Here is a 12,395-nt window from a genome sequence, read left to right on the forward strand (position 1 = left end):
GTTTGTTGGCGTCTGACTGGATAGACATTGTGCACACGTGCTTATTACACAGCACTAAGGAAATCCCTTCGATTTTATCATTTCTGTTTACCTGGGACCTCTAACAATTGTGCACCCAAGAGAAATTCCTTAACTCCTCATTTGTTTTACTAACACATGGAGCAATCCTACCTTAGATTGGTGAAAGACGATGAAATTAACTTGTAAGACATTGAACATCTTAGCTCCAAGATTTGCAGGAACCCCATCCCAATCTCTGCTGCCTTGATTTCCTCTGAATTCAAACCAAATAGCTCTATTTGGGAAGTACAGGTATAGGCATTTGCACACTTAAACTAAAGCATCACATGCAGTCAGTTTATCCAATTACAAAACGCGTGTTCCAGACATTTAATGAATTATATTTGTTAGCAAATTATTCAATAATGCACATAATTTGAACACCAAAATGCACATATTTTACATTAGAACAATATGTGATGCTATTTATGTAACAACTTCAGAACTTCTTGTAAGGTCAATTTCTTTGCAATTAAATTCACAAATCTCCTTATTCTTTGAGAAAAGCTGGGGTGGTTAATTTGTTTGGGGCCTGACATAGTTGATGATGCCACATTCCCACCTGCACTCTTTTGATAAGGTGGTGATGGTGCTAATTATGCAATTAACTTAAAAAAAAACCCACTGAATCAGTTAAGGCTCTGCCATGATAACACCTGATTGTCATTTCATTGTCACAACATTGCTTACCAGTTTGAATATCCCTGTATGCCTTGGCTTCTGTTTTGTGTTATTTCTTATATTCCATAGTCATCCCAAACTTTAAAGATGTTATCGTAAAACAATATGGTAACTTATATTTTGGAATTTGGATTCCAATTTTTTAAAATCACCTTCTTTAATTAATAAAGTACCAGCATCAATCCTTCACTATAACAAAGAAGATAAAGAATAATGGAAAGCAGTATTCCCAACAATTAGGTTATCTCAAATTCTGGTTCAGACTGGGTGAAATCCACTTGGATGAAACCAAAACCTTTTTTTATAAGTTATGATCCATGCCTATTATAAATTCTGATGGGTTTTGGATTGCGGTTTTTATGGAAGTTGAAATTTTCATGGTTCTCAAATCTTACGAGGTTTCATGAAGTGAAAGAAATGCGTGCCTAAGTGAATCTTTAGCTGGACCTTTCCTAAATTAAAACATTGGCAGTTTTATCAAAGTAAGGGTTTTGAAATCTCTACCTCAATCAAACAAAGGTCTGAATTGCATCTATTACTGATTTAGAGTCAAATAATTTGGCTTGCTCACTCTATGAACAAAGTAGACTCTACATGTTAGGATTCCTTTTGTTGATTGCAGGAGAAGTAATAGTAGGAAAATATGTGTGAATTAGAGCCGGGGTAAATCCCACTTAATCCCAAACTGCCCAATCCCAGATTAGAAATGCATCACTTGTAAGGTTTCTTGGATCTTCTCATTGAAAAGTCAGCATCATATGACAGGTTTAGAATTTTTGATTTGCAGGTGGACTGAAGTTTTGATTTAACCTTTCGGAGACATACTGTATTAATAGATTAAATACACACACAAAAATGAACGGCTACAATTAAAGAAGTAACTCACAAAAAATAAGTATAGAAAGTGTTCGATGGGATTGCTACTTAACAATAACTGAACATTAAATTGTAGAGTCTCAATGTGGTAGTTAACTATCACAGTTTTAATTGGGGAATTGGTTAAGAAATCAAAGAAAAAGAGTAAAGATAAGGGGTGACTGTTTAAATTAGGGTGATATAAGTATCACAGGGATCTGTACTTGGGACACTGGTCTTCGTAGTTTATTTAAAAAAAGTCTCGATTCTGGTCAAATAAAATTATCCCAAATTAGCAAACACTTGGCAGATGATGTGTAATTTAGACAACTGCAGTGTTTTGTATGAGAGTAGTAAAATATTAATTATAAACACAAAATAGGAAACAATGAACTATAAGCATCTACTTAGGAAAATGTGGAAGATGTATACTGTATGTTGATGTGTCATTTACATTTTCCAGACAAAGACAAGCAAATAATATGTTGGCATATATTGCTAAAAGCGTAGAATTGAAATCAAAATTATGATAAAATAGTATAATGCTCCAGTAAGGCCCCAATTAGAATATTATATACTGTTTTGCTCACCACATTAGAAAACAGATATTGTTGCTCTGAAATCTGTCTAGAGAAGAGCAACCAGACATTCTGGGGCTTCGGGAAATGACCTACGCTGACAAGCTATGGGAACTGAACCTTTTTTTTTAACAATCTTGAAAGGAGACACTTATGATGGAACTTCATACAAATATTCAACAACCTCAAAGACAAAATTAACCCATTTCTTCAGAATGAACGATGGAACATAAACCGAAAGCAGTGCAAACATGGAAATGCATTTTTAAACTGAGAACAGGAGATGTTTCTTTACCCAACGGACAATGTGAAACAAGCTCTGTGAAACATATTTTGAAGATGGCATCTTTCAAGGAATAGAAGCACGAGATTCTTGGATGTATTACTTTCAAACTACAAATTGATGGGCAGAATGGCTTCCTCTCATTTGCCACTTTTCTTATGCTATTTTATAAATAATTCCTATCTCAAATCATTCCAGGGGAATAAAAATCAAAGTCATTGTGTGCAACTTAAGAGCAAGTGCTATATGATTGTGATTTTACTGTATTAACTATTGTTTCTCATACACAAATAATTGGATGGATAATGGTAAAGCAAAAAAGCAGCTTTATTTATAAAAGTAGAATTCTTTAAAAAAAGGAGGTTGCTATTAACATTCAATAAAGTTTTTTATTGAATAATCATTTCCTAAAACAAGTAAAAAAGGCACAGAAAACATTATAAGCTTTGTGTACAATAAATGTACAGAAAACAACCAAAAATGGCTTTCAGAAAATATGAAAGATGCATTTCAGTGGCTAGTCTCTTAAAAAAATAAAAACAAAAAACAAAACAAAAAACAGATGCGTATAGCTAAAATGAACCACTGAAAGAAATCAGAACTAGAATGATAAAACCTGGCCAAGAGTCAAGTTACATAATTTACATCATCAGTTAGTACCTGAAAAGAGCAAAGCATTACTTTATTTCATTGAAGAAAAGCATTCTTAGTTCTGAATGTGAGCACCAATAAGTTTTGATCATGCAGATGTAACCATTCCTTTTTATCTGACCTGCATCATAATCACTAGCCAAGGAATGGCCTCCAAAAGAAAAAAAAATATGTTCCATTGCCAGACTTTTTTCTAAAAAATGGAAATACATGGTGTATATTCTTTAATTACTATCTTCCCATTCCCACACCACATTTCACAAGTTCTCACGTGTATTCAGGTACAGTGTTAATATATGAGGTGGTCTAAATACTCATTTGGAATGCAACATTTTCTTACAGCTATAAAGATAGTTATTTGGCGTAGGGCTGACAAGCATCAAGTGATCATTTCCACTGAGGTTTTTACATTTATTTATCCCAGAGGCATTTACCTATCTTGCGTTTGGACCAGTTTGGCTCTTGGTTTTGGTCCTGATGGTTTACTTTTACTCTCATTCTCCTCACAAAGTATTATATGGAAGTGGTAGTGAGATTTCCCAATTACTCAATCACTGCCGAGGGATTCGTTTATGCTGGGCGAGTCTAGTCCTTCTTCGGGGTGCTGCAGCAAATAGAAATTATCAGTCAGGTAAAAAAGAACAAAATCACCACTTGGAAAAGTCAATCAATCAGAAATATACAAAAACAATACAACTTCTGACCTCTACTTCAGATATTTCTAGCAACACCAAGGCACAAATCCAGTTTTTTTTTCATTTAGACTATTACAGTGGCATATTTCAGTCATTTTAATGGCATTATATATAAGATATTGTAACGCTTACGGGCGACAGGCACTGTGTAAGAGCCGGCGTACCAGAGCAGGTGACCTCACTGCCCTTCCCAGTAATAGCAGGACCACAGCCCCTGGGCTGTGGCGAGATCTTGCTTTAGCTCACCGGGCTGGGTCCCTGCTGAGCGACGTGGGAGTCCTGGGTTCGAGCCCCCGACGGTGGGGGGCCGACCTAATGCGGCAAGGGCGCCTGCCTGAGCCCCCGTTGCGTTACAATATGTTTGGGAATGTTTCATATTACTGTCCATGTGACCAAACGTGGGTGAGCTTTGGGGTTCTCCACCTCCTGAACATTCTTAAAATATAATGAAATATAATTAAATATAGGTACCTGTTGGAATTCTTCTAGAAGGATTTCTCACTGTTCCTGATGTTAAAAGAAAAAAAAAGAATAATGAATAAAACATGGTGTCAAGTGGGGAGCTGTGTCAGCATGCAGTCAGCAAAGGAGCTGTTAATTACACGCTGAAAGAAAATTTATTTGAACTTTGCAGTATGGAATGAACCATGGTGTCTACAAGAATAATTCATGTTTTCTTCTTGAAGCGTGGGTTCTTCAAACCTTGAATGAATGTGGTGACTTTCTCTGAATCAGACTCCAGTTGCTGGGGCTCTCCTTCGATTGTGGTGTGGTACTGGGAAAAAGGTCCTTAGGGGGAAAATACATATTAAACTTTGCTCAATCCCCAAGAAGACAACAACTATCAAACTTCAAGATGTGGAAGAACAAAGCTGTGAAAATTCTGAGCATGAAAGCCCTTTCAGATGTTGGTTATACAGTACATTGCATGTGGTAGGGCTACAGTAGTGGTTATATTGCTAAATTATTGTTTCTTCACCATAAAAAACATCAACTTTCCTAAATTAAAAAGCACTTTTCTGAATACTTCTCAGGTCATGACCCAGTGCTGTTGTGAATATAGTTCAGATACTGTCCCTAGTCTAGTAAATGCTGCATCACAATCAATATGGTCAGTTTATTTAAACTTGTTAAGTGAGCTGTCAAGGCCAGGCAAATCAAAGCTAAACTAAGTGGTAAATGAGAAAAGGTCAACCATTTCTGGGTCTTTGTCAGGGTATAAACTCATATTGTGATATTACTGAAATGTGGGAAAAGAATCATACATACATACATGTACATACTGTGTAACTGAATAGGTAATTTGATATGCACTGTATTCTCAAACACACAAAATAGAAGTTTTAATATATTAAAAAATTTAGACCCTTAGTGTTACATAATGCAGGACTAGAGAATTCTAAAATGTTTTGGTTATGCTTATCTTAAGCTTAATTTTTAATTGAAAAAGAAACAAGGTAAAGAACCAATCATTGGAAGCCAATGATTAAACAGAACTTTAAATTTGAAAGAGGAAAAATTCAGAAAAAAACACCTTCAATGACTTGAGGCTCCCCCTGAATCACTTTGGTCACTTTGGTGTACCCAGTTCCAGCTACGGTTTGAAAAAGTCAGTATTAGACGAAACAATTGAAAAAAAAAACGGAAAAAAAAAACATCAGCTTCAAGGTGAATTTACATTTTCTCACTTTTTTCTGTACATGGCTGTAATATCGCACAGAGGCGGACTGCTTTGTGAAATAAAATCTTATTAAAAACACCAATCATAATTTAAAACCACTAAACTGTTGTTACCACTAAGAAGGGAAAATTTACTTTTGAGTCTAATGACATGCCCTCATCTATAGAGTAAAATAACATAATTATTTTTTAGAGAAAAGCACGAACATACTGCATTCCCGAATGTTTCTGTACTGTATAATATTGAAAATTGAGCTGAAAGGAAGGTTTTTAAACCAGTGAGTATATAAATTCTGATATATGATATACAGAGTATATAAATGATGAAAAAAAAAATCTCATTTTCAATCCAAAGAAAAACATGACTATATCAAGTTGATTGTGGCAATTAGGAAAGAAAACATTTTATAGAAAGTTAACATGATTCCCAACCTCCATTTAGTCCATATTTATCAAACCAGGCTCACAGCTTTTTGCTATTTGAAGCTTTGATCTTCTATCACTAATGAAGTCCTCATGCTATTCAGTGAGTCACATATCAAAAAGGACTGAGCCAAGCAGAATAATATGGCAAAAAGGTGGAGATTTTCCAAGGCCCATTCTGTAAATCATACAGTACATCATGTGCTTGTGTGCATTGGTTTCCTGTCAAAATAGAACATTAAGTAACTACTATCTGAGGTAATTCAGTTAATGAAAAACACTAGGATGAATTATAGTCTTTAATGCTATTGTCACTGGACACCAGCAGTGCAACCTAGTGATAAAATCTGAAGAAATACTGGTTTCCATAATCTACAGTATAGTATAGTACAATAAAATCTTATTTTTATGCTCTCTACAGAACACGTCTTAAAAAATCTCCACCAGCACTGAAACCCTTATTGTGGTTTGCACACAGCTGTTGTTCTACAAAGTTGCATGAAATCGCATTTCTCTGGTTAAATAGTTTTACCAGATACACCCACTGCCTGGGATAAATTCCTCCTACTCCTGTCTGCTTAAGAGTAATTTAAAGATGTACAGTATGATGCATTTTGGGCCAGAACGTGAATGTTTGTTAATTCAAAATTTAGCTTTATCCTGTAACAGAGTGGGGAAGCAGCATTAGTGAGTGAGCTGCACATAAACCAGCAGAGCTTTATTTCACACTGCACAGTAAAACAAAAGAAGGGAAACCTCAATGTTTCAGCTGTGGAGCCCACCCACCTCAACAAACCTGAAAAAGGCCCCACAGCTGAGAAATTGTGTTTTTCCTCTTTTTATTTTTAAAGCATGGACCTATCTTCTGGTTGTTCTCTTTTCCTGCTCTTACTGGCCCTAGAAACATATACAGTACAGGGGTGAATCTGGGTAAATGTTATGCATCATTTTATTATTCATGCATACCACAGCATATTTGCATACTACAGTATGTGCACTAAATATCATTTAGCAAAAATGCATATTTGTTTTCTGTTTTGTACTGTATATCTTAACATGCCTGTCTGTGGCATATTACTTTCTACATATTTGTTTCTTTACAAATTGTGGTCTAATAAATTTTTATTTTTACTTTTGAATCATATTTAGTGCACAGCAGCATTTTGAGGGCTGAAAAATAACCTGTATTCACCTAATTTATTTCTTGTATCTTTATTGTCTAGAGATATTTTTGTACATAAAACCATACTGTATATACGCATGTACTGTACAGTATTACAATTTAGGAAGGATATAAATACAGCCCTCAAAGAACTACAGAAATAGGAGGATCTGCTTGTTAAGAAATTACAGTATGTCATACATGGAGGGGATGCTGACAGTTATAAACATCAGAAAAGCAATCATAATTATCCTGACTGCAGATTGGATCCAATGGGATTAGTCTACCCCAACCAACTAACCTCCCTGGAGAAGCCTTTTGATTTCTTCTTCTTCAAGTAAGTGTGCTTCACTTTCAAGTAGTTTCGTAACCTTGGTAGCTTCTGATAGGGCACATGGCAAAAACACCTTGTTCACACATCTGTCTCTCATTAAAGTGCATCTTCTGATTCAAAACATCAGCAATGTCAAAAAGAAATATCTCAAGGAAAACATCAGGCCTAAAATGATAAGGCTTATCCATTTAATAACAAAATGCCTTTTTTTTCCTTCTCTCTTATGCAAAACACTTGTTAATTCTCTTTAAAAACTTTGGGAGGTTGTAGCAGTGCTATTTCATCTTTCAGAAGTTATAGATCCCTTCATGTGAAGAAACAAAAACTGTGCAGGAAGGTTTAATTATTCATGCAAGGGCAGACAGTCACATAAGGGAGTTGTAAACTCCCCCACACTCTCATTTCCAAACTCTGTGTATCTTGCAAGATGTAGGGTTTCCGGAATGAAAGTGCAAAAGAGAGTCATCCTGTCTGAGTGTTGTTAACCTCAATATCCCTGATTATGACAATGCTTTGCCTTTAATGGTAGGCTATTAATCATTAATCAACCACAGACAATTATTCACACTTAGAGCTTTTCACTGACCTTCACTGAGAATCTTCTTGATCTCTCCATCAATTTCATGCTGGCCATCGGTGGAAACATGAGTGACTGCGTACTGAGGACCTGGGTTGAAATAAGAACATGGTGAGCGGTTTCTGGAATAAGGATAGCAGAATGACAATTAAAGACATCTTTGTCAGTTTCTATTTTAATAGGAAAACACATATAAATAAGGTAGGGGAAAGCTATTTCCAAAATTTAAACTATAAGATCAAAAGTCACTGCGTTTTATGTTTATATCACTCCTTAACTTCTTTACTAACACCTATACTGAAAGGGCTAGATTGGTAATTTGCCAGCAGAATGCTAAATGAGTCAAGTATCAAATATCGGTTACGTTGGGAACACTCTTGCTGAGGAGAGGAAATCAATCAAGCAAAAGCAAAATGTTACTAAACAGCTGCACCCTAATAAGATCAATTTGTTCTTATTCTTGTCTTATTCTTCTTGAACAAAATCAGCACCTTTACTTGTAGTAAGGTTATTCCGAAGTTCTCTACCGTATCATTACTTTTCATATAGAGGATTCATGGTGAAGATCTAGACAGTGATGGAGAATTTTGATTTTCCCTTGCCCTCTCCTATTGTCAAAAGTACCAGGTTCATGAACGCGGCTCAGATTCTTACATACAGCACTGGGTGAACTAGATTTCCATGTGATTGTCATGGTAGATTTCCTTGCCATAGAGTTCACCACATATTTACAACTGTACAGCCGTGTCACCACGTATAAATACATGAACATTGAGGTGGCAGAGCAGTGACATTGTAGCAGATTAATATGATAATTATTTTTAGTTGCTTGTCATTTTTACAAAATGTTGTTAGTTCTGACAAATTTGCAAATAGTCATATTTTCCTTTGTTTCTATAATTGATTCCAATAATATATAACTCAACATTTATAAACCTTTTAGCTGTGATTCAATTGCTGTTTCTCCAGAACTTACAGTACCTTCAATGACACGTGTAACCTTGGTAAGGGTGGGATCTCCCTCAATGACTCGTGTAACCTTGGTAAGGGCTGGGTCTCCCTCGATGACCCGGGTCACCTTGGTAATGGCAGGTTCACCTTCAATGACTCTTGTCACCTTAGTGATAGATGGCTGTCCATCAACAACCCTAGTAATTTTTGTAATCTGAGGTCCTAAAGCAAAAATATCCAAAAACAGAGAATAAGATTTCAAACTAATATTAATATCACAGTACAACCTGAACAGTGTATAGAGATCAGGGTCAAATAGTAGCTACAAAATTGCTAATGCAATACAAACCACATGTACAGTAGTCTGGTGTTCTGAATGTGGAGACAAGAAGCCTTAGAACATCTTATCACTTACAGTATGTAAAAATAATGAAATAAAAGGTATATAGAAGAGCATATATAAACTTAAATATTGTAGGATACTAATAGAAAAAAAAAATATTTTTCATTGCAGCTGGCCTTATGCAGGAAATCAAATAAATATTGATCGCTTTTTCCAAAGGAGTAAACAGTTTACAGCTGTTCTTCCTGGCATTTCTCATCAGAAGTATTTCATCTTGATTAAACCTCACATTTTAAAAGATTATAGAGGTGTAAAATAAGATCACCAGCATCTTTTATTTGTCCACAGTTTGAGACCCTTTGTTTGCACTGGGCAGGTTGTACAATAACAGTTTTCAAACATTACCTGTGTGGACATGCACATGCAGCTGTGGGGACTTGTGTATAAGGGTGATCATGCATCACTCTTCCTCTGTTGCCTCTGCCTCAGCAAGCTAACCTGTTTTCAGGTGCTTGAAAGCGTGGATTAAATTGAGACTTTCAGATAAAGGTGCTCTTAATGCAATATTTCTATCACTCTCCAGCACATCGTGGGAGTAAAAGTTCAGTGTTCCTCATGGGCTTTCATTGAAGACAGAAACGTAAAATTTGGGGAATACTCAACAAACAAACAAAACTGCACTTCAGAACAACACTCTTTTATATCTGACACATTTAGAACCACGGAGCTTATTCTAGTTCTTCTGTGTTAAATGTAAGTTTGCCATTGTTGATTAATTTACAAATCTGATTTCTTTTTTGTTAACTACATTTCTGTGCTTTATACATTTATTTTTTTGTTTTTTTTTAGGTTTAAGAACAAAAACATTCTGAAGTGAAAACCTTGTTTTTTAAAACGTCTTTGCATACAGTACAAATGATACCACTATCAACTTCTTAAATTTAGAATATTTTAAAATACAATACTGTAAGGAGTATTTTTCATCAATAAATGCATCAATTAAATTGAATTAAAATTAGAAAATAACATACAACTATCAAAAATGCAATTCACTGTATTAACTACGTGCAATGGGATAAGTTAGTGCAGAAATACAGACTCTTATTTTCTTTAAGCATTACTGAAATTTAGTGAAGTAAATGAACACTATCAATGACAGCCCATACTGTATTCACATACTGTAATATGTGAATACATTTTAAAAGGAGCTGACCAAGGAAATCAGCGTGTCAGCCACACCAGTGAGCATAAACTTCATTCAACCCGTGGAGAGTGTGGCTGAACATGCGCAGCTGTTGAGTCCTGAATACCTTTGAGGACATGGTAACTGTTTCTCCCAGTGGCTGCATGATACCTGTATTCCTGATCCTTGAGCATGGAATCTGGATATACAAATTCATGTACAGCAGAACATCTTTGTCATATGTACACAATTCCCCAAGAACATCACTTGCTTAAAACCAACAGCACAACATTTTCTGAAGTTTATATTGATGCGTCTTGTGCATTTCCTGTCATCAAAAGATGATTTCATCCTTGCAACTAGAATTCCTACAGTATGCTGTAGAATTATGATATAATTTGTCATCCCTTCTAACCACTTCTTTCAATTCAGTGTCATAAGGAAGATGGAGCCTATCCCAGCAAGCAATTGGAGCAAGGCAGGGTACACCCTGGACAGGACACTAGTCCATTACAGGGGAGACACACAGATCACACACTCCCACCTAGGGCCTGTTTTCCCAGAAGCCAATTAACCTACCAGTATGTTTTTGGACTATGGGAGGAAACTGGAGCACCCAAACATTGAAATTCTACACAGGTAGCACCCCTGGAATTGAACCCAGGGCCCCAGAGCTGTGAGGCAGCAATGCTACCCACTGCACCACCCACGTTTTGTTTTTTTATTTCAATTTCCCTTTCATAGAAAGCACGTTGGTCAGAAACAAAAAGGACTTTTTAAGAGATGTGCAGCTCACCTCCTCCATTGGTTCACATTATGTTACTATGGGCAAGTTACTGAACTTCCCTGTGCCCTTTCATTGGTTACATTTGAAACCAAGGTCTCTTGTGAACGACTATACCTCCGTAGCTGCAGCTGTTGATGCATATTTTACAGTTCAGCTTTGGAAATTCACTTAAGATAAAAGTGTGCGCTAAATAATCAATTATGTGTATAGAAATATATATAAAATCCCCCAAACTTAATGATAAATAATTAATACCTGTAAAAAGGGTATACCTTAAGTATTGTTCTAGTCCTCAATACCTCCTACAATCCATGCACTGTACTAAAAAGTACCGTACTAAGTTCATCCTGCATCTAGTGAATTTGTAAGGAAAATTGGAGATTTAATCAAGTGTCAGAATAATTTAAACCAGGGCTTTAGAAGAAACATGTTTCTGTTTATATAATTTTTTGGAACCTTGAAAGTAAGACTTGTATACCTTACTAACAACAGATGGCATAAGACAGATATGCTGGATTTTTTAAAAAGATAATCAGTGCAAGTTGTTTAGTGTATAGGATAGTGGAAAACTGCATAGTTGTGAGTAGCCTGTTTTCATCATAATGTTTCTTATATATTATCAGTAACTGTGTAATTGCTTAAAATGACTGAAAGTGTTCTTTATGACTGACAAACAAAGAGGCCTAGTCATTATATGTGTAGATTAATTTTGTTCTTTGAACACAGCAGTCATTGTGCACTTCCTAGGAGACTTGACTACCGGCCAAACTAACCCATAACAAACCCTGCCTATTTTTTTAATTTCAGCTCATTACACAGTATGATGTTTTGGATTCAGTGAGCTTCTAATTATGCTGTTATCATCTGGTCAGTATACATGTCTACAAACTGTAATCATATTATTAATTGTTAATTATAGGCATATTCTCAAAGACAGGTTTCATGCATAAAATACTTTGAGGATGAAACAGTAATGGCTAATAGTGGAACTACCAATGCTATTTTAACTTATAGATTTGCCTTTCAGCTCTACCTCTTACAACCCAGTCAAAAACGTACATTTTCATGTCTATCAAAGGCTTTAATTGCAGAAATGCCCAGTACAAATATTCATGGCTATGTCGGCTACTTAGTTTAAATTATAACCCTCAT

General features: G+C 35.6%; 1 protein-coding gene across 6 annotated transcripts in view; it reads right to left on the reverse strand.

Annotated features, from left to right (window-relative positions):
* Positions 1-2,826: 2,826 nt before the first annotated feature.
* The window catches only part of LOC102690866 (periostin), a 30,061-nt gene continuing 20,492 nt past the window's right edge, over positions 2,827-12,395 (reverse strand). For 2 of the 6 annotated variants that reach the window (XM_015342025.2, XM_015342022.2), the window contains 7 exons: positions 8,961-9,152; positions 7,989-8,069; positions 7,370-7,450; positions 5,338-5,397; positions 4,506-4,592; positions 4,275-4,310; positions 2,827-3,712 (listed from right to left, as the gene is read on the reverse strand). In XM_015342025.2, coding sequence (XP_015197511.1) covers positions 3,660-3,712; positions 4,275-4,310; positions 4,506-4,592; positions 5,338-5,397; positions 7,370-7,450; positions 7,989-8,069; positions 8,961-9,152 — 590 coding nt within the window. In that variant the 3' untranslated portion in view covers positions 2,827-3,659. Of the gene's footprint in view, positions 3,713-4,274; positions 4,311-4,505; positions 4,593-5,337; positions 5,398-7,369; positions 7,451-7,988; positions 8,070-8,960; positions 9,153-10,583; positions 10,656-12,395 lie in introns of all 6 variants that reach the window. The other 4 variants (XM_015342021.2, XM_015342023.2, XM_015342024.2 and 1 more) reach the window with 4 other exon arrangements.

The sequence above is a fragment of the Lepisosteus oculatus genome, chromosome 5, assembly GCF_040954835.1.
Source record: "Lepisosteus oculatus isolate fLepOcu1 chromosome 5, fLepOcu1.hap2, whole genome shotgun sequence".
NCBI classification, from domain to species: domain Eukaryota; kingdom Metazoa; phylum Chordata; class Actinopteri; order Semionotiformes; family Lepisosteidae; genus Lepisosteus; species Lepisosteus oculatus.